General features: G+C 38.0%; 2 protein-coding genes across 2 annotated transcripts in view; both read left to right on the plus strand.

The window, feature by feature from the left end:
- LOC106090474 (hemicentin-1) overlaps positions 1 to 24,366 on the plus strand; it is a 1,337,150-nt gene that overhangs the window by 715,207 nt on the left and 597,577 nt on the right. The window lies entirely within an intron of this gene.
- Positions 7,813 to 10,308, plus strand: LOC131997359 (uncharacterized). Its single transcript, XM_059368273.1, has 2 exons — positions 7,813 to 9,714; positions 9,770 to 10,308. The coding sequence occupies exons 1-2, from the start codon at positions 7,897 to 7,899 to the stop codon at positions 9,917 to 9,919; spliced, it is 1,968 nt and encodes a 655-aa protein (XP_059224256.1). The 5' UTR covers positions 7,813 to 7,896; the 3' UTR covers positions 9,920 to 10,308.

A 24,366-nucleotide genomic window follows, 5' to 3' on the forward strand; every position in this document is an offset into this window, starting at 1 on the left:
GTCTCAGACGAATATTTCGAGTAGTTACGATCAGAATGACGAAATTAGTATACCCCCCATCTTATGGTGGAGGGTATAAAAATGAGGTCCAAGCAATTGGGGGTGGCCCACCCTCAAATGGGAATATAATTCAATCCAAGTTAGATGAGCCTCAAATTAAAGGTATTTGGAAACAGATTACGGATATGATATTAAACTTTGTGTCCAAGAATCTAGGTGGTGCTTTTAGTTGGCCCATTAAAATAATGGTTATGACGTTCAGGGTGATAGGAGCAGTTGCAAACCTTAACGTCAAGGGGGCCGCCATGTTTAGCTCATCGACAAGAAGCCTAATATTCCTGAAAAATCCAAACAACGTGCTGCTGGACAACACTAAATTATGACTATTCAACAGGAAGCCATATAGTTAGTTATACAATAGACAACTAACACATGATGATCAATATTATAGGTGCTAAGCCGCTCTATGCGAGTAGCAGCATAGACAAAAGAAATCTATAGACTTATAACAATATGCTCTAACAGATGGGAGAAATGTCAAATTCTCAGTCGTTTATATGTAATTGCGTAAGGATCCGGGGCGACATGAAACGGAGAACTTTTAATTTATTTTGGGTATTAAAGTCTAAAACTTTCCCTTTTCGATGGCAGCAATAACATTTTAATAAGCGCCATCTATTCTGTTTGCAAATGAATTAACTGAATGGAGACGCCATCACGAATTTATATATAAAGAATAATGAAGTATCGCAATTTTGTTGCGGTTGTTTGCTGTATTATATTTTAAATTTCCCACCCTATGACGGGCCTTAGCAATAAGTGTTTCAGGTAGTTTAAGTGGCTATCTTTGCCATAGATAAAAATTTATTTAGTAGATTGCGGATATTCAAGTTTGTGTTAATCTGTTAGAGGGGTAGGCTCAACGAACGTACAGAGAATCAGAGCTATTGGAGAGTAGGTTGAGTTACAGAGGTGACATTTGTCTACATATTGAAAGCGAAATCTCAGTGTGTGATTGAAAATTTAGGTCAACGATTTGGATATAGCTGCCATATAGACCGATCCTCCGATTTCTGGTCTTAGGCCCACAAAAGCCATATTTATTATCCGATATTGCTGAAATTTGGGACAGTGAGTTATGTTACGCCACTCGACATCCTTCGTCAATTTGGCGCAGATCGGTCCTGATTTGGATATAGCTGCCATATAGACCGATCCTCCGATTTGGGGTCTTAGACCCGTAAAAACCACATATATTATCCGATTTTGCTGAAATTTGGGACAGTGAGTTGTGTTAGGCCCTTCGTCAATTTGGCTCAGATCGGTCTAGATTTGGATATAGCTGCCATATAGACCGATCCTCCGATTTAGGGTCTATACTCATTTCGTCATTCTGATTGTAACTACTCGAAATATTCGTCTGAGACCCCATAAAGTATATATATTCTTGATCGTCGCGACATTTTATGTCGATCTAGCCATGTCTGTCCGTCCGTCTGTCCGTCCGTCCGTCCGTCTGTCTGTCGAAAGCACGCTAACTTCCGAAGAAGTAGCTAGCCGCTTGAAATTTTGCACAAATACTTCTTATTAGTGTAGGTCGGCTGGTGTTGTAAATGGGCCATATCGGTCCATGTTTTGATATAGCTGCCATATAAACCGATCTTGGGTCTTGACTTCTTGAGCCTCTAGAGTGCGCAATTCTTATCCGATTGGGATGAAATTTTGCACGACGTGTTTCGTTATTATATCCAACAATTGTGCCAAGTATGGTTCAAATCGGTTCATAACCTGATATAGCTGCCATATAAACCGATCTGGGATCTTGACTTCTTGAGCCTCTAGAGTGCGCAATTCTTATCCGATTGGAATGAAATTTTGCACGACCTGTTTTGTTATGATATCCAACAACTGTGCCAAGTATGGTTCAAATCGGTCTATAACCTGATATAGCTGCCATATAAACCGATCTTGGGTCTTGACTTCTTGAGCCTCTAGAGAGCGCAATTCTTATCCGAATGGAATGAAATTTTGCGCGACGTGTTTCGTTATTATATCCAACAATTGTGCCAAGTATGGTTCAAATCGGTCCATAACCTGATATAGCTGCCATATAAACCGATCTGGGATCTTGACTTCTTGAGCCTCTAGAGTGCGCAATTCTTATCCGATTGGAATGAAATTTTGCACGACCTGTTTTGTTAGGATATCCAACAACTGTGCGAAGTATGGTTCAAATCGGTCCATAACCTTATATAGCTGTCATATAAACCGATCTTGGGTTTTGACTTCTTGAGCCTCTAGAGGGCGCAATTCTTATCCCATTTGAATGAAATTTCGCAAGACGTTTTTTATTGTTACTTTCAACAACTGTGTCAAATAAAGTACAAGTCGGTTCATAACCTGATATAGCTGCCATATAAACCGATCTTGGGTCTTGACTTCTTGAGCCTCTAGAGGTCGCAATTATTATCCGATTTGCCTAAAATTTTGTACGACGGATTCTTTCATGACCATCAACATTCGTGTTTATTATGGTCTGAATCGGTCCATAGCCCGATACAGCTCCCATATAAATCGATCTCTCTATTTTACTTTTTGAGCTCACAAAGAGCGCAATTCTTATTCGAATTGGCTGACATTTTACACAGGTCTCCAGGTCTCGCTCTAATAGCAGAGCAAATCTTTTCTTATATCCTTTTTTTTGCCTAAGAAGAGATGCCGGGAAAGGAACTCGACAAATGCGATCCATGGTGGAGGGTATATAAGATTCGGCCCGGCCAAACTTAGCACGCTTTTACTTGTTTGTACTGAAGTTCTAAATGGGTAATGATTATTGTCGCAACTATTATTGGAGGAATATCCAGTGCTCAAAATTGTTTCTGATATATTTTGCATGGGTAGGCCAAAGATGCTTACCCATTCGCAACGGTGACATCAGATAGGCCGACAAAAGTGGAAATTCGATTGAATTTAAAAACAGGCAAAATGATGACAGTGTGATGACAAAATGATGTCAACAGCGAGCATCATCAACAACAAATTCAGCGCCATCTATTGGGAGATAGAAGTTATTTGAATAGCCAAGCAAATCCGAACAAAGAAAAAGAGATCGAGCGGAACAGGAGGGTGTGTTCAAAGTTAATCGTATGCTTTTCACTACTGTTTTGACAAGATGTCTGTACTTCGAATAAATAACATATATGGAAATAACCTTTGAATGTTTTCGGCATAATTTTTAAACCTTCCTACCCTTGGACAAGCTTCCACAAAAGTCTAAAAGTTCTATAAAAACATGGTCGCAAAATATATACGTAAGCGAAGCGGGCCGGGTTCAGCTATCTATAGGGTTGCCCAAAAAGTAATTGTGGATTTTTTAAAAGAAAGTAAATGCATTTTTAATAAAACTTAGAATGAACTTTAATCAAATATACTTTTTTTACACTTTTTTTCTAAAGCAAGCTAAAAGTAACAGCTGATAACTGACAGAAGAAAGAATGCAATTACAGAGTCACAAGCTGTGAAAAAATTTGTCAACGCCGACTATATGAAAAATCCGCAATTACTTTTTGGGCAACCCAATATTATATAAAAATTATATTGTTCCGCTTTGTTTGTTTGTTAGTTTCTTTGTCTGTTCCGTAAAGACTCAAAGACGGTGAACCGATTTTCATGAAATTTTCACCGGGGGCCCAATAGCCACCATCTGTGAAAATTTCATAATATCGGTTCAGCCATCTTTGAGTCTATACGGAACAGACAAAGAAACTGACAAACAAACAAAGCGCAACAATTTCTTTTTTATATAATAGATAGCTGAACCCGGCCCGCTTGGCTGCGCTTCCTTTTACACCATATGCACTATAACTTTCTTTTAAAATACTCTTCTTTGCATTCACTATGTTACGTATATATATTTAGCGGCCATGTTTTTATAGAACTTTTAGACTTTTGTGGAAGCTTGTCCCAGGTAGGAAGGTTTAAAAATTATGCCGAAAACAGTCAAAGGTTATTTACATTTTTTGATATCCGAAAGGGGGGCGGGCCCCCTATACCCCAATTTTCAAAAAACGCCAGATCTCGGGGATGTGTGCACCGTTTTAAGCGAAATTTCGTATTTTGATCGGGATAATATGTCTTGACTTGCGTAGATGAACAGACTGCATTTCTTCAACGTATGGTGAGTCAGATTTTCGACAAATGTGTTCCGATGAAGACCCGAACTGTTTTTTCGAATGGGAACCAGTGGTTTGATAATGATATTAAAGTATTGATACGTAAAAGAGATAGTACGCACAATCTCTTTTACGTATCAATACTTTAATATCATTATCAAACCACTGGTTCCCATTCGAAAAATGGAAAGCGATGGAAGCGTTTTAGAACACCTGAACTCTTTAATGATTACAAGCGTGCGAGGAATCAGACCACTTCTTGTATAAAGACGAAGAAAATAGCTTATTTTATTCGTAAATTTCAAGAGGCATTGAACACGATAGGTACTTGGAGACATATTAAGTCAATTGGAATAGGAAGTGATAATGCATCAATTGATAGACATGTTAATATAGATGGGATTAATAGGAGTTTCTTGAACATATCTTTTCCTGAGCCAAACGTACATTTCTACGACAGTGACCTCACCATACCTACGTTTTGATCTTGAGTGTTTTGAACAAAGCGTTATCGTTAGCGCTGTAGAATCGATTTAGTCTAATGCCATTGGTTCTGATGATATTGACCCAAGATTTTTTAGGATAATTCTACCCTTTATTCTTCCGTATATGTGCCATCTTTTTAACAACATTATTTTAAGGAGTTGTTATCCACAGTCTTGGAAACGGGCAAGGATAGTCCTAACACCAAAGAATAACCAGGAATTTAGGCCAATAGCAATACTTCCCTACGTCTCTAAGATATTTGAGACTCTAGTCAACCGGAAAATATCAGAATATATTGCGAATAATTCGCTACCAACAGATTTTCAATCTGGTTTCCGGCCAAAGCATAGTTGTACTACTGCACTTTTGAAAGTAGTTGAAGATGTAAGGAGTGATATTGACAGCGATAAAGTTGCCTTTCTTGTTCTTTTAGATCATTCGAAAGCATTTGATTCCGTTGATCCCAAAATACTTTGCCTTAAACTGAAACATTTATTTAAATTTTCTGAAAGAACAAGGGAATTTATATATGCATGTGTTGATAGCCGGTGTTCTAGTTATCTTCCAGTCTCAAGAGGTGTTCCACAGGGGTCTGAATTGGGCCCACTACTTTTTTCCTTATATAGCAATGACCTTCCTGGACAGTTGCGCAACTGTAGTATTCATATGTATGCCGACGACGTACAGCTGTATATGAGCTCCTCGCCGGAGAGGCTGATCGATGGCGTACTTCGACTTAATAATGACTTGGATAGGATAAACACATGGGCAAACGCCAACGGACTACTTTTAAATCCAACAAAGTCAAAGTGCCTTGTAATTGGTAGGAATCGGGTGACAATGCCGCCCAATCTTGATGTGGCAATTGCTGGAGCCCCAATTGAGATTGTTTCATCTGCAAGAAACCTTGGTTTGGAGTTTGATGATAGACTTTCATGGAATAATCATGTCAGCATGACAGTGGGCAGGACCTACGGCGTTTTACGAAATTTATATATGAGTCGACAGTTTACCCCTTTGTCAATAAGAATGCTTTTGGCTAGGACATTTATTCTGCCGAAACTATTATACTCTTGCGAGGTTTTTTACGGTTGTGATGTAACTCATGGGAATAAATTGCACGTGGCCTTTAACGATGTCGTTAGATACATTTTCGGTTTGCGTAGAAGAGACCGGGTATCTGACTTTGCCAGACTAGTATATGGTGTCTCATTTAATTCGTTCCTTAAGATACGCTCGTTGCAAATGATCCACAAGATAATTTATACCAATGAACCGTTGTAGTTGTAGTAGCAGTGTGTGGTACACTGAGGCGGCAGCTCTTGCCGATGAAGGAATTCATCGGGTCAATCCGGTACATACAACCGGCTGCCATGGGATTGGTTGTTGTGGGCAACTCAATATTATATAAAAATTAAATTGTTGCGTTTTGTTTATTTGCTAGTTTCTTTGTCTGTTCCGTAAAGACTCCAAGACGGTGAACCGATTTTCATGAAATTCCACCATCTGTGAAAATTTCATGAAAATCGGTTCAGCCGTCTTTGAGTCTATTCGGAACCGTCATATCTGGCTTCTGTATTACGTTTGGCCAACTCTACAAGAGGTAAACAAGTAAAATAAATACGTCATCAATATCGTGTATCTGAACAACAGTTCTTTGTTAATGCTATACGTCTCTTGAATAATCTTCCCAAAAGTATTCAAATTATAAGTAATGAACGACAGTTCAAATCTTTGATTTATAATCATTTTAATTAATTATTTGTTTTTGTTTTTTTATAACTATTTATTAATTTATTTCATCAGTAACTTTGATTAAATTGTTAAATTTTCTTTAAAGTTTCTTTTTCTTCTTTTTTAAAAAAATTGTTTTAACCTTTTTATACCCACCACCGAAGGATGGGGGTATATTAATTTTGTCATTCCGTTTGCAACACATCGAAATATCCATTTCCGACCCTATAAAGTATATATATTCTTGATCAGCGTGAAAATCTAAGACGATCTAGCCATGTCCGTCCGTCTGTCCGTCTGTCCGTCTGTCTGTTGAAATCACGCTACAGTCTTTAAAAATAGAGATATTGAGCTGAAATTTTGCACAGATTCTTTTTTTGTTCATAAGCAGGTTAAGTTCGAAGATGGGCTATATCGGACTATATCTTGATATAGCCCCCATATAGACCGATCCGCCGATTTAGGGTCTTAGGCCCATAAAAGCTACATTTATTATCCGATTTTGTTGAAATTTGGGACAGTGAGTTGTGTTAGGCCCTCCGACATCCTTTGTCAATTTGGCTCAGATCGGTTCAGATTTGGATATAGCTGCCATATAGACCGATCCTCCGATTTATGGTCTAAGGCCCATAAAAGCCATATTTATGGTCCGATTTCGCTGAAATTTGGGACAGTGAGTTGTGTTAGGCCCTTTGACATATTTCTTTAACTTGGTCTAGATCGGTTCAGATTTGGATATAGCTGCCATATAGACCGATCCTCCGATTTATGGTCTAAGGCCCATAAAAGCCATATTTATGGTCCGATTTCGCTGAAATTTGGGGCAGTGAGTTGTGTTAGGCCCTTTGACATATTCCTTTAATTTGGTCCAGATCGGTTCAAATTTGGATATAGCTGCCATATAGACCGATTTCTTGATTTATGGTTTTGGGCCCATAAAATGCTCATTTATTGCCCGATGTCGCCGAAATTTCGAACAGGGAGTTAAGTTAAGCCCCTTGACATACTTCTGCAATATCGCACAGATCGGTCCAGATTTGGATATAGCTGCCATATAGACCGATATCTAGGTTTTAGGTTTTGGGGCCGTAAAAGACGCATTTATTGTCCGATGTCGCTGAAATTTGAGACAGTGAGTTTGGTTAGGCTCTTCGACGTCCTTCTTCAATTTTGCCCAGATCGGTCCAGATTTGAATATAGCTGCCATATAGACCGATCTCTGGATTTAAGGTTTAGGGCCCATAAAAGAGGCATTTATTGTCCGATTTCGCCGAAATTTGGGACAGTGCTTAGTGTTAGGCTCTTCGACATGTTTATGCAACTTGGCCCAAATCGGTCCAGATTTGGATATAGCTGCCATGTATGCCGATATCTCGATTTAAAGTCTTGGCCCCATAAAATGACAAAAAAACTAAGTATAAGCAATGTAGATAAAAGCCAAACTGTAACTGAGGATCGTTTTTTAAATATTTTGTCATATAATGTACATGGGCTAGAAAACAAAATGCTATACGTAGACTTTTTTAAGTATATAAACAGTTTTGATATATTTTTTCTCTTGGAAACTCATATTTGCGCGGATAAATGTGAAAAATTTAGTAAATACTTTGGCGATTTTGAATTAGTTTGGCACTATGCTGCAAGAAATTCACGGTTTGGAAGAGGAATTGGTGGTTGTTTAATCGGAATAAGGAAGGATCTGAAAAAGTTTGGTGTTCAACATACACATACAACTGAACAAGGAATAAACGTAATAAAGATTATTATTAATGGCTTAAAATTTAACATCATACCAATGTACATGAGATTACAAACTTGGAAAGAAGAATTCTTAAAAATCGACTCTATACTCAGGGAATGTAGCATTGAAAATCCCATAATAATTGGCGACTTGAACGTGAGAATTGGATCATTGCAAAAAAACATCGATGAAATTTTTAAGGAGACATTTCATGCTGGTCTTGAGGAAAGGAGATCAAAAGATGCGGAAATAAATTCAAGAGGAAGAGACTTCTTGAAGCTTTGTTATGACCACGGGCTGGTAATTGCAAATGGAATGACAAATGGCGATGAAATTGGAGAATTCACCTTTGTAAGTACAGTTGGAACGTCGGTCAATGATATATGTGCGATCTCACAAGAACTTTTGTCGAGAGTACACAGATTTACAGTTGGGAATAAAATCTGGTCAGATCACATGCCAATAATTTTATCGATGATATATAGAAGTGAAAATATACCGGAAAAACTCAATACACTGTTACCAAAGCTTAACTGGGATAATCGCAAATATTTTGAATACCAGAATGAAATAAACAAAATCCTTACAACGCGCAGACAACTCTCCCCTTATTCATTCTCCGAAATAGCGGAAATAATACAAGAAGCACATCGATCTATAGCTACGACAACAATGACATTTTCAGGTCGTGAAAAATGGTTCAACGTTACATGTTTTAACGCAAGGAAAAAATCTTTTGAATATTTGGATAAATTTAGAAAGTACGCTAGTCGTGAAAATAGAGAAAAGTATGTATACTTTAACAAACGGTATAAAGAAATTTGTGAAAATGCCAAAGCCCAATATAATAACAGATTGGAAAGAAAGATAGACGAGGTGAAAGATTCTCATGATTGGTGGAAGATCGTTAGGGAGCTGAGAAACGAAGAAAGGTGTGGTAGCATACCCGTGAAAACGGAGGACTTAAAGAATTATTTCCAACAACTGCTAACCCACACAAAAAATTTTCCAGATATTCATTACGCCTATATACACTGGAGAGATGATGACTTGGATAGGGAAATATGTTTGATGGAAGTTAAAAAGGCCTTAGGCAAAGCAAAGCTAAATAAAGCACCAGGAGAAGATCGTGTGCCATACGAATTTTATAAATACGCAACTGATGAATTGCTACAAGAAATAACATGTACTTGCAACGTTATTTTCGAAAAAGGAGAAGTAGACAAGTCGTTCGTTAGAAGCATTATTTACCCAATATTTAAAAAAGGTGACAAAACTCTTCCCAATAACTACCGTGGAATATCATTCATGAATTGCTTACCAAAAGTGATGATGGGTATTGTCAAAGATCGACTGGCTAATTGGTCAGAAAAACATGGAAAAATAAATGAATATCAAGCTGGATTTCGTAAAAATTACTCTACCGTTGATAATTTGTTCAACTTATCCTCAATAATACACTTAAACTGGCACAAAAACAAAAAAACCTATGCTTTCTTCGTAGATTTTAAAGCTGCGTTTGACCGAGTATCTCGAAAAGCCATGATATACAAACTTCATACCATAGGAGTATCAACAAAAGTAGTTAACTTTATTGAAAAAATATATGAAGAAACTAATTTTTCTGTATGGACAGGCCAGGAACTCTCCAGTGATTTTAATACAACCACAGGTGTTAAACAGGGCTGCTTATTATCTCCTCTCCTATTTGCTTTGTACCTCAATGACCTACATGAATACATTGGTGGTGGTACCACAGTGGATGATCAAAATATTCGACTTCTGATGTATGCCGATGATATCGTCATCCTAGCTGACGAAATAGACGTGATGCAGCGTATGATACAAAAACTGGAGGAATATTGCAAAATATGGAACATGGAGGTTAACATGGAGAAATCAAAAATAATGGTATTTCGGAAGGGAGGAAAGCTTTCGAGTAAGGAAAAGTGGCTGTATAATGGAACAGAGATCTCAATTACATCGGAATATTCTTACCTGGGGTTGACATTTACACCTAAACTCTCACTCCGGAAACAAATACAGGAGAGAAATCAATTAGCCAAAAATAGCATCAACACCACTTGGAATTGTTTCTTATCAAAACCTAATGTGTCCATAAAAACAAAATGGAAACTCTTCTTGGCCATTAGTAGGTCTATACAATCATATGGATCACAAGTATGGGGGTTTTCTCACTTTGATGAAGTTGACCAACTGACACTATATTTTTTAAAGAAGGTATTAAAAATGCCAAGTTTTACTCCAACGTACATAATGATGTTAGAGACTGGTGTCGAAAACGGGCATATATACACTTTGAACAACCATCTTAACTATATAACGAGAATTTTGTATGATTACAAAGATGATAGGCTACCTAAAATACTAGCCAAAAAAGTGATGAGACACGAAATATTTTGGAAAACGCATATAAATTCTTTAACTCTGCAAAATAGTACAGAAGCTTTCACGCCAAATCTGTCAAAACAATGTTGGTTACAAAACATTCAAAATCTCCTCCAAAACATACGTGCAACAAAAACAAATGATGCACTTTCAAACGCAAATAATACACACCGCTTCTACAGTAAGCTCCAACCTACTTTTGGGGGATTATACTTTGTCGAACCCTTGATGCAGGACGAACTGATGTGGATATTAAAAGCTCGAAGTGGGATGTTTTCATTAAATTCCAACAGGTTCCAAACAAATTCAAATCCAATATGTTCAATGTGTAATACAGTTGAAATAGAAAACATTCAACATTTCCTGGGTCGATGCCCAGCTCTCAAAGAATTCCGATTAATGTTCTTCCAAATGCCCATAATTAATGAATCTGATTTAATAAATATTCTCAATGGAAATGTTATACACTGGAAAAGTTTAGCCAGTTATCTAAAAACTTGTATGTTATATAGAAACCAGTTATTGTCTGAATTTAATATATAAAAGAAAGGAAAAACAAACTCGTAAATCTCTAGTATATACACTATATTTTAATAATGGACAGACGACCGAAGGTCAATGTCAAGAAAATATATACTCAATTTATTCTTTTAGAATGCTATGTTTATATTGCTATATTTATATGAAAACATTAATGAAATTAATAAAGAATACTACTACTACTACTACTACTACAGTGACTTATGTTTGGCTTTTCGACATGCGTGTCGTATATAGTTCAGATCGGTATGAGGTATATGAGTATAAGGTATGAAATTTTTACCGAATTTTGATGAAAGGTGGTTTACATATATACCCGAGGTGGTGGGTATCCAAAGTTCGGCCCGGCCGAACTTAACGCCTTTTTACTTGTTTTTACTAAAATATTGTATCAGTAACTTTGCTTAAATTGTTAAATGTTTTGTACCAATTATTGTTCTATTTAAATGAAAACTTGATGAATTCATTGTATTTATCAATTTACTAACCCATGCTTTATATAAGACACTGTCTTTTGTATGGGTTTTATCATAATAAAATACAAATACAATACAATATGTCAATTAAAAGAAAGGTCTATGACATTATATTTCGAATCCAATGTTGGCATAAGGATTCAAGTATCTGGGTCACGTACTACCATTCCGCAGAACAGTAGATCGCGACAGTAAAAGACTTAAATAAATTGTCGTTTGGTTCTTAGCGTCTCGAGGGAGCGACCCACTCCTCCCAATAAATGCAATGCCAAACTGTCTTGTAGGATGACCGAGAATATTTTGTACTCAAATGAAGTACGTGTCAGAGGGCAATCACCCTCCTCCAATCCTACCCAAAAGAAGAATTAACAAGTAAAAGCGTGCTAATTTCGGCCGGGCCGAATCTTATATACCCACCACCATGGATCGCATTTGTCGAGTTCTTTTCCCGGCATCTCTTCTTAGGCAAAAAGGATATAAGAAAAGAGTTGCTCTGCTATTAAAACGATATCAAGATATGGTCCAGTTCGGACCACAATTAAATTATATGTTGGAGACCTGTGTAAAATTTCAGCAAATTCGTATAAGAATTGCGCCCATTGGGGCTCACGAAGTAAAATAGAGAGAACGATTTATATGGGATCTGTCGTGCAAAATTTCATTCCAATCGGATGAGAATTGCGCACTCTAGAGGCTCAAGAAGTCAAGACCCAAGATCGGTTTATATGGAAGCTATATCAGGTTATGGACCGATTTGAACCATACTTGGCACAGTTGTTGGATATCATAACAAAACACGTCGTGCAAAATTTCATTCTGATCGTATAAGAATTGCGCACGCTAGAGGCTCAAGAAGTCAAGACCCAAGATCGGTTTATATGGCAGCTATATCAGGTTATGGACCGATTTGAACTGTACTTGGCACAGTTGTTGGATATCATAGCAAAACACGTCGTGCAAAATTTCATTCCAATCGGATAAGAATTGCGCACTCTAGAGGCTCAAGAAGTCAAGACCCAAGATCAGTTTATATGGCAGCTATATCAAAACATGGACCGATATGGCCCATTTACAATACCAACCGACCTACACTAATAAGAAGTATTTGTGCAAAATTTCAAGCGGCTAGCTTTACTCCTTCCGAAGTTAGCGTGATTTCGACAGACAGACGGACGGACGGACGGACGGACGGACGGACAGACGGACGGACATGGCTAGATCGACATAAAATGTCACGACGATCAAGAATATATATACTTTATGGGGTCTCAGACGAATATTTCGAGTAGTTACAAACAGAATGACGAAATTAGTACACCCTCCATCTTATGGTGGAGGGTATAAAAATAATACATGAATGATATGAAATAATATATGAAGTGAATGAAGTGACTTCGACAGACGGACGGACGGACATAGCAAGATCGAATCAGAATGTCTAGACGATCCAGAATATATATAATATATGAGGTCCCAGATCAATATTTCGAGGTGTTACAAACGGAATGACTAGATTAGTATACCCCGATCGTATGGTGGTGGGTATAAAGACGAACCACAAATGCCTTCGTAAACTGCAAAATTCGAAGCAGGTCTCGGCCAAATTTGGAAAAAACAAGTTAAAGTGTTCTAAGTTCGGCCGGGCTGAATCTTGGGAACCCAACACTATGTATTCTGATCAAATCTTATACAAAATAAAAAAAAAAATAACCAACATACAAAATAAATTTAGTTGAATTGCATAATTGTATTCTACATACCAAACTTCCGTCAAACTAGCAAAGATTAAGGCTTCTAGGTACCGAACAAGGATGATCGAGAGACCGATTTACACGGGAGCTATATCAGGTTATAGAATGATTTGGACCGTATTTGGCACATTTGTTGAGTCTTAACAAAACACTACGTGCAAAATTTCAGCCAAATCGGACAAAATTTTTTGGCCTATTTGAAATCTCCAACGACCTACATCAATATGAGGTAGCTGTGCAAAATTTCAAGCGGCTAGCTTTACGCGTTCGACCGGACGAACGAACATTGCTAGTTGGACTCAGAATGTCCAGACGATCAAGAATATATATTCTTTATGGAGTTCTAGATCAATATTTCGAGGTGTTACAAACGGAATGACTAGATTAGTATACCCCCATCCTATGGTGGTGGGTATATGAAGTAATAACAAGTAAAAGCGTGATAAGTTCGGCCGGGCCGAATCTTATATACCCTCCACCATGCATCGCATTTGTCGAGTTCTTTCCCGGTGTCTCTTTTTAGGCAAACAAAGGAAAGGATAAACAAGTAAAAATGCGTTAAGTTCGGCCGGGCCGAACTTTGGATTCCCACCACCTCGGGTATATATGTAAACCACCTTTCGTCAAAATCCGGTGCAAACCTCATACCTTTTGTCCCATAGCAGAAATATGTGGAGGGGCTTAACTTAACTCTTTGTCCCCGATTTCGGCAACATCGGACAATAAATGCGCTTTTTATGGCCCCAAAATCAAAAACCGAGAGATCGGTCTATATGGCAGCTATATCCAAATCTGGACCTATCTGTGCGATAATGCAGAAGCATGTCAAGGGGCTTAACTTAACTCACTGTCCCAAATTTCGGCGACATCGGACAATAAATGCGTGCTTTATGGGCCTAAGACTCCAAATCGGAGGATCAGTCTATATGGCAGCAATATCCAAATGTGGACCGATCTGATCCAAATTTACGGAGGACGTTGAAGGGCCTAACACAACTCACTGTCCCAAATTATAGCAAAATCGGATAATAAATGTGGCTTTTATGGGCCTAAGACCCTAAATCGGCGGATCGGTCTATATGGGGGCTATATCAAGATATAGTCCGATATAGCCCATCTTCGAACTTAACCTGCTTATGGACAAAGAAAAAGAACCTGTGCAAAATTTCAGCTCAATATGTCTATTTTTAAAGTCTGTAGCGTGATTTCAACAGACAGACGGACAGACGAACGGACATGTCTAGATCGTCTTAGATTTTTACGCTGATCAAGAATATATATACTTTATAGGGTCGGAAATGGATATTTCGATGTGTTGCAAATGGAATGACAAAATGAATATACCCACATCCGTCGGTGGTGGGTATAAAAATAATAATTGCTATGCTATTGGAGCTATATTGTGTTATGGTTCGATTCGGACCATAATGGAATGAATGTTGGAGACCATAGTAGAAGTCAATGTGTAAAATGTCAACCAAATCGAATAAGAATTGTGCCCTTTAGAGGCTCAAGAAGTGAAATAGAGAGATCGATTTACATGGGAGCTGTATCAGGCTATAGACCAATTCGGGTCATATTTGACACGCATGTTGAAGGTCAGCCAAATCGGGTAAGTATTGCACGCTCTAGTGGCTCAAGAATTCATGATTCAAGATCGGTTTATATGGCAGCTTTAATTTCAGCCAAATCGGATAAGAATTGTGCCCTCTAGACGCTTATGAAGTCAAGTCCCCATCGGTTTACATGGCAGCTATATCAGGTTATGCAACTATTTTACCCATACTTGGCACAGTTATTAAAAAACATCTCATGACAAATATCAGCCAAATCATTTAAGAATTGCGTGCTTCAAGATCGGTTTATATGGCAGCTATGTCAGGTTGTGAACCGATTTGAACGCTACTTGACACAGTTGTTGAAAGTCATGACGAAACACGTCGGGCAAAATTTCAGCCATATCGGATAGGAATTGCGCCCTCTAGAGGCTCAAGAAGTCAAGACCCCAGATCGGTTTACATGACAGCTACATAAGGTTATGAACCGATTTCAACCATACTTAGGTCAGTTGTTAAAAATCATAACAAAGCTGTTTCTTAGAAGTTTATGGCTAGGATGTAGAAATATTTTGCAGTTAGTTTGAAGACGTATGAGGCTAATTGAAATAGTTAAGAACTTGGGAACCGGTGCTTTGCGATTCGAGAAATTTGAGGTAAAAACAAGTAAAAGCGTGCTAAGGTCTCAAGAAGTCAAATCGGGAGATCGGTTTATATGAAAGCTATATTTAAATATGAACCGATATGGCCCATTTGCAATCCTCAATGACCTACATCAATATTAAGTATCTTTACAAAATTTCAAGCAGCTAGCTTTAACCGTTCGACCACTATCGTGATTTCGACAGACGGACGAACTTGGCTAGATCTACTCAGAACGTCGAGACGATCAGGAATATATATACTTTATGGGGTCTTAGACGAATATTTCCAGGTGTTACAAACGGAATGACTAGATTAGTATACTCCTATCCTCTGGTGGTTAGTATAAAATGTTAAACCATACTTAGCACAGTTGTTGAAAATCGTAACAAATCACCCCATGCTAAATTTCAACCAAATCAGATAAGAATTGCGTCCTCTAGTGGCTCAAGAAGTCATGATCAAAAATCGGTTTATATGGCAGCTTAATCAAAACATGGACCGATTTGGCCCATTAACAAACCCAACCGACCTACACTGATAAGAAGTATGTGTGCAAAATTGCGAGCGCCTAGCTTTACTTATCGTGCTTTCGACAGACGGGGGACATGACTTGATCGACTCGTTACGATCAAGAATATATATACTTTATGGGGTCTTGGACGAATATTTCGAGGTGTTACAAAGGGAATGTCTTAATTAGTATACCCACATCCTTTGGTGGAGGGTATAATATTTCTAGACATACATACAATTTTTATTTAAAATAATTGTAAAGCCCATGTTTAAATTTAATAGTATTGCTTACGACTTGAATATTTGACGAAAGTGTATTTCAGTGACGTGTACCATATACAATGAACTGTGTCTGATATTTGCCTGTTAAATTTTGGCTGAATCGGTTTGCGTCCTCGGTTTGATCTGGCAAATTGCAGGTGTTCGTACAGGTACTCTGGTTTATTGGTGTAGATAATCTTGTGCAGTAATTGCAAGCATTTTACATTCAACAGATTTTCAAATGTAAGATTAAATATCTGGTATGAATAATGTTATATTCGGTAATTCCGCCTCTTGTTGAATACATTTCATACAATGTCATTGCAGGCAACTACTGGAGTTTTCTACTGTCATCAAATCTCATTTTGCAAATAACTATGATAGTGTAGGTATTAAGTAGGCTTCAGCAAGAAGCATTCTAATTTCAAAATGGGTTGACAGATGAACTGTTCACATATTTTGCAGCATACCACGAACTCTCCCTACAATTCCGTTTATATGGTTTGGCTAAGTGAGATTAGAGTTGTAGGTTAAGTTTGTAGCTGTTTGAACATGGTCTATAACTGAGTTTCCAATTTTTACAACCACCACCATAAGATGGCGTTTGCAACAGCTCGAAATATACGTCTAAGACCTAATCTCTGGAAGGAAACATAGGCTATATATTTTTTTGATATCGAAAGGGGGGCGGACCCTCCCCCTTACCCCAAAAGTACTACCCAAAAATAAAAGTGGGCCGATCGGGACAATATGGAACTCAAATGAAAGGTATTCAGGAGTAGAGTTCGAATTTCATATGAAAAATTGGGTCCAAGTAACTGGGGGGTCCGTCCCAACCCCAAAATCCCCTAAAATAGGTTTTTTGGACGATCATAACAATATGGGATTAAAAAAAAAGTGTTCGGGAGTAGATTACGAATATAATCAGGAAGAAGGAATAGGCTTTATAATTTGTTGATGTTGGAAGAGGGCGGATCTTCCCCGTTACCCCAAAAATAACAACCAGACTAAACGAGGGCATATAAGGACAATATGGATAACAAATGAAAGGTATCGGAGAGTAGAATACGAATATGGTATTAAAAAAAGAATATGGTATTGAGTCCAAGTACCCAGGAAGTCGCCCTAACCCCAAAACATCTAAAAGCAGACAAATTGATCGTTCATATCAATGTGGGGCTTAAATGAAAGGTATTCGGGAGAAGATGACGAATTTGGCATACGAAATCAGATCGAAGTGTAGGGATCATGACTATATGATACTCGGTTTGTTTGTTTGTTCCGTAAAACCAAAAAAAATTAAACATAGGTAATATGATTTTTTTACCCTCCACCATATCTAGCCATGTCCGTCCGTCCGTCCGTTAGTCCGTCCGTCCGTCTGTCTGTCGAAAGCACGCTAACTTCCGAAGGAGTAAAGCTAACCGCTTGAAATTTTGCACAAATACTTCTTATTAGTGTAGGTCGGTTGGTATTGTAAATGGGCCATATCGGTCCATGTTTTGATATAGCTGCCATATAAACCGATCTTGGGTCTTGACTTCTTGAGCCTCTAGAGTGCGCAATTCTTATCCGATTGGAACGAAATTTTGCACGACGTGTTTTGTTATGACATCCAAAAACTGAGTATGGTTTAAATCGGTCCATAACCTGATATATCTGCCATATAAACCGATCTTGGGTCTTGAGCCTCTAGAGTGCGCAATTCTTATCTGATTGGAATGAAAATTTGCACGACGTGTTTTGTTATGATATCCAACAATTGCGCCAAGTATGGTTCAAATCGGTCCATAACCTGATACAGCCGCCATATAAACCGATCTTGGGTCTTGACTTCTTGAGCCTCTAGAGTGCGCAATTCTTATCCGATTGAAATGAAATTTTGCACGGCGTGTTTTGTTATGATATCCAACAATTGTGCCAAGTATGGGTCAAATCGGTTCATAACCTGATATAGCTGCCATATAAACCGATCTTGGGTCTTGACTTCATGAGCCTCTAGAAGGCGCAATTCTTATCCGATTTGAATGAATTTTTGCACATAGTATTATGATACCTTTAACATTTGTGCCAACTATGGTTCAAATCGGTTAATAACCTGATATAGCTGTCATATTAACAGATCTGGGGACTTGACTTCTTAAACCTCTAGAGGTCGCAATTATTATCCGATTTGCCTGAAATTTTGTACGACGCATTCTCTCATGATCATCAACATACGTGTTTATTATGGTCTGAATCGGTCTATAGCCCGATACTGCTCCCATATAAATCGATCTCTCCTTTTTACTTCTTGAGCCCCAAAAAGGCGCAATTCTTATTTGAATTGGCTGACATTTTACACAGGTCTCCAACATATAATTTAATTGTGGTCCAAACGGGACCATATCTTGATATCGCTCTAATATCAGAGCAAATCTTTTTTTTTTTTTTGCCTAAGAAGAGATGCCCGGAAAAGAACTCGACAAATGCGATCCATGGTGGAGGGTATATAAGATTCGGCCCAGCCGAACTTAGCACGCTTTTACTTGTTAGATATCGGATGGTTGCTGACCCTCCCCCTTACACAAAAATTCCCTGTAAAACTAAAATTGAATTGGTAGGCACAATATGGGTATCAGATGAAAGGAACTTTCCGAAGGAACAACCCGAAATTTATGTCCGATTTGACTGAAATTTTTCATGTGTTCTGTTATGACAAATCAGTCTTTAACTTGATATTGCTCCCATGTAAAGCATTCTCTTGGCCATCCATGTTCGGTTCCTAAAAGCTTTAATTTTTGCCGGTTTTACAGAAGTTTTGTATGTAGCATAAAATTATGCCCTTCAACTGAATTTATTTTATATGAATTTTTAGCAGAGTCAATGGTGGTGGGTTCCCAAGATTCGGCCCGGCCGAACTTGGCACCATTTTACTTGCCACTTCTAGACCATCAGCTTGCTTTTTGTAGGATTTAAATTTAATACGCTATTGACAGGCCAATCATTAATTAAATATAAGTCATGATTTATATCAGAGATACATATTTGCATATCATTGAGTTTAGTACACATACGTTTGGTAGGACATTTATTTATAAGCTAAATGACAAAGGACCAAGAATGGAGCCTTGAGGTACTCCATTTGGAACAATGAGTGTATTCGACCAACTATCGTTACAGAATATAGACTGAGATCTTTGAGCAAGGTATGAAGATATCAATTTACAACTTTGACAGCTTAAAGACAAGTTTTTGATGATGAACAGTGTAAAATGCTTTACTGTGATCCAACAGAAGAAGAAAAGATATTATCTTGCTATCAATGTTTTGTCGAATATTCTCAACAACATCTATGAGGACCGATGAACAACTCCTTTTTTCTGAATTCATCGCCTTTGATAAGAATGGTAGGATGCCATTAGGGCGATATTCATTATTAGGTGGATTTAGTAAGGAGAAATTTTCGGACTTGATTCGGGCTCGGGCTATCGTGATTCGCTCACACTCGCGTCTTTCCATTTCCTTCTTCTTCTTGGGAAATAGACTTTTTCCCTCTCTCCTGTTCTTCCGATACCTCTCCTTCGCCTGACGAGTTGCAACTAACTGTAAAGTTGCCCTGTTTGCCGTATTCTTGGCTTCGGTAACTCCTTGCCAGTCTTTGTCGTACCATGGGTTCCTTGGGGGTACCCAAGTAGGGCTGTTGCTGCCCTTTCCGAGGAGTGGGCAATATTCTGCCATTGCGTTGCTATACAATCGGTAGAGGGAGTGCTTTTTTAAAGCAGTTGCGTCAGCCGAATGGAGTATGCCGTTGCCATCTGTTGAGTTTGCTTCTTTCCGACGTCCAGCTTCCATGCTATGTCAGATCGTACGTTTCTCGCCACACTTAGACGGCTGCGATCCTTTGCTGCAATAAGATAAAGATGACAATCGATGTTCGCCCTTTGAATCGATCGTACATTGTACATCATATTTGGTTTTACGTATTTTAATTGGACTACAGCCATAAGGCCGAGTGAATTCTTCGATGTTGGATAATAATAAGGATTTATTTATTTTGAGTTGGAATGCAAATTTTGCCCATGACCATTCCGCTAAGGAACAGGGGCAAACTTCTCACATATCAATGAGTGCTGTCCGATTCATGTTTAAGCTCAATGATAAGGGGCCTCCTTTTTATAGCCGAGTCCGAACAGCGTGCCGCAGTGCGACTCCTCTTTGGGAAGAAGTTTTACATGTCAAAGTACCTTACACATGTCGCCAGGATCAGGAAGGGTTAACCACTGCTGAAAATTGTTTCTGATGTTCTCGCCAGGATTCGAACCCGGGCTCTCAGCGTCATAGGCGGACATGCCATCCGCTGCGCTACAGTGGCCTCCACGCGGCGCAAAAGTTGGCATGTATACCCATGTAGGGTATCAAAAGGTCGGCTATGCCCTACTTTAGCCTGTTCTTACTTGTTCCTTTTGAGCGTTGCAAATTAATTCACAAAGTATAAATACCTAGTATCACAGTAGTGGTGTAGGAGAAAAAAACCCCATTTTAGGCAAAATTGTCTCCAAAAATTCAAATATTTATTTTTCAATTTGAAAAAATTTATTTTCGGAGCGAGAATTTTACAAAATATTCTAATTTTCGCCAAATTTATTGCTGGTCACTTCTTTTTCAACAAATGAGTGGTTTAAAGGAAAATATACGAATGTGCGCATGTTGTGCTATTATTTAGCATTAAGCCAGCCTGCAAATATGGCACATGCATGCGACTTGTACAACTACAAGTTGCTATAGTTTAGCACAACATTTAAATGAACTTAACAAGAGTACGATATATATTTAACTCACAAAAATTCTACAATGCATTTAAATGCGAGTGTGTCCGCGAGCAAATCCTTACACATTCACACACACTTTAACTCTTATATTAGTATCTGTCTTGAGAGACTGAGAGCACTGGTAATGCAACAGTACTCAATAATAGAATATGCAATGGTATGAGTCGTTGTTGCTATTAAAATGAAAGAAGAATGGTCTTGTTGAGTGCTTTTTGTATTCACAACTGGCAAAGGACTAGAAATGTGAGCGAGAGTGTTTGTGTAAGTATGTGTGTAAGAGCGTACGTGTGAATTTGAATGAAGCGGATATGTAGTTTGTAGTCATCTGTAACCTAACAGGCTACATTTCATTAGGAAACAAAAAACATAAATATGAGATATTCCTTCGAAAATGTATTCCAGAGAAAAAAAAGGGAAATCTAATTTTTGTAAAGAAGTTTTAAACCTAAAAAATAGGATAAATAAACCCCTTCTTTAAGATTCATTGTGAGACCAAAATACTGAAACTTGTCTAATTATTTTTCCAAGAATTTTATTGTTTTCCTCATCTTAGCCTTGAGTAAACTTTTGTGTATTTTAGAAAATTTTAAATATATCTTTTTATACCCACCACCGAAAGATGTAAGTATATTAATATTGTCATTCCGTTTGCAACACACCGAAATGTCCATTTCCGAACCTATAATTGAGCTGAAACTTTGCACAGATTATTTTTTTGTCCATTAGCATTTTAAGTTCGAAGATGGGCTATGTCGGACTATATCTTGATATTAGGGTCTTAGGCCCATAAAAGCCACATTTATTATCCGATTTTTCTGATATGTGTTGTGTTAGGCCCTTCGGCCCATATCGGTCCAGATTTGATGTAGCTGCCATATAGACCGATCTCTCGATTTAAGGTCTTGCGTCCCTAAAAGTCGCATTTATTGTCCGATTTTGCCAAAATTTGGGACAGTGAGTTGCGTTAGGCCCCCTTGACATCGCTCTGCAATTTGGCTCCGGTCGGTCAAGATTTGGATATAGCTGCCTTATAGACCGATCCTCCGATTTAGGGTCTTAGGTCCATAAAAGGCGCATTTATTGTCCGATGTCGCCGAAATTTGGGACAGTGAGTTGTGTTAGGCCATTCGACATCCTTCTTCAATTTGGCCAAGATCTCTCGATATAAGGTTTTGGGCTCATAAAAGGCGCATTTATTGTCCAATGTCCCCGAAATTTGGGACAGTGAGTTATATTAAGCCCCTCGACATATTTCTGCAATTTGGCCTAGATCGATCAAGATTTACATATAGCTGCCATATAGATCGATGTCTCGATTTAGGGTTTTGGCCCCATTTAAGGTGCATTTATTGTCCGATTTCGCTGAAATTTGGGACAGTGAGTTGTGTTTGGCTTTTCGACATTTTCCTACAACTTGGCACAACTCGGTCTATATTTGCATATAGCTGCCATATAGACCGACATCTCGATTTAAAGTCTTGTCCAAATAAAAGGCGCATTTATAATTCGATTTAACTAAAATTTGACACAGTGTCTTATGTTAGGCTTTTCGACATTCATATCGTATATGGTTCAGATCGGCGTTGACAAATTTTTTCACAGCTTGTGACTCTGTAACTGCATTCTTTCTTCTGTCAGTTATCAGCTGTTACTTTTAGCTTGCTTTAGAAAACCAACCAACCCAATATATTCTGGATCGTCTCGACATTCTGATTCGATCTAGCCATGTCCGTCCGTCCATCTATCGAAGTCACGGTAGCTGTCGAACACGTTAAGCTAGCCGCTTGAAATTTTGCACAGATACATAATATTGATATAGGTCGTTGAGAATTGCAAAAAGCTCCCCTATAAACCGATCTCCCGATTTGATTTCTTGAGCCCCTGGAAGGCGCAATTGTCATCCGATTTGGCTGAAACTTTGCATGCGGTGTTCTGCAATGACTTTCAACAACTGTGTGCGGTCCAAATCGGTCTGTAACCTGATATAGCTCCCATATAAACCGATCTGTCGGTTTGACTTTCTGAGGCCCTGGAAGCCGCAATTTTTGTCCAATTTGGCTGAAATTTTGCACGTAGTAATCTGTTATCACTTCCAACAAATGTTTCAAGTACGGTCCAAGTCGGTCTATAACCTGATTTAGCTCCCATATAACCAATCTCCCGATTTGATTTCTTGAGCCTCTGCAAGCCCCAAACTTCATCCGATTTGGCTGAAATTTTGCACAAAGTGTTCTGCTGTGACTTCCAACAACTGTGCCAAGTCTCTTTCGAGACGAGCTTTATGATCGGAAATTTTTTGCAAATTGAAAAGAAAATGCAGTGAAACACAAAATTTTAGTAAAACTTTTTAAAATGACAAAATTTCATATTTATAATATTCAATAGAGACAAAATTTTGATCAGGCCAGAACCACATTTTTTCTAAACAAATTTTTTAACTTTCTCTTCTTGGTTTGTCTCGAGGTTATGGAACAATTTACTAAAACAGGTGTTGGTGTTGTGTTAAATTGTTTTATTTGTAATTTTTACCAATATTTCGACCACCGCCGGTGATCTTCATCAGGGTTTCAACTATAAATTTAACAAACAAGGAATTGCAGCGTAAAAATTCGACTAAAGATCTCTCATTTTGTTCTATATTTTTGTACCAAATTCCTGTAAATCTGTGCACAATTATCTGTGTCGTTCCTAAAGTACATGCGTTTGTTTGTGGGGTGTCAATAATATGTATCATTTCTAAAGTAAATCGTCTTTTCTGAGTGGATTATTGTATTAGAATGTCTACGTAGTGGTGCACGCCCTGTTAAAGTGCAATGTGCTGCAAGTGCAGATTTTTGTTCTAAACGTTTGTTTTTCATTTTCTGGTCAGATTTGTGAGATGATAATCTTGTTTTTAATTTCGTTTTGGTTGTTCCCACATATGTCATTGGACATAAATTTGCGTCATTTGCGTTACATTTTAATTTAAGTCCTGCTGAATAGACTATTTAATGTGTTGTGGTTTTTTAAGGCAAGCTGGTATTTTTCCCTGCTGTACATATTTGAACTGGTTAGTTCTTCCGAAAACCCTGGAATATACGTCGTTTTCTTGAAGATTTTTGGTGTTGGTTCCCTTTCGTTGATCTCCGTTCTATTCTTGAGAAATTTTATAAGGGCCTTAATTGTATTGTTTCGAAAGTCATTTAATCGGAGTATATGTTGACATTTCCTTTCGTTTGCTTGATAATACATTTTGTCACAGATTTTTAATACTCCGCCGATGAAATTAGTA

This window comes from Stomoxys calcitrans, chromosome 1, assembly GCF_963082655.1.
Source record: "Stomoxys calcitrans chromosome 1, idStoCalc2.1, whole genome shotgun sequence".
NCBI lineage: Eukaryota > Metazoa > Arthropoda > Insecta > Diptera > Muscidae > Stomoxys > Stomoxys calcitrans.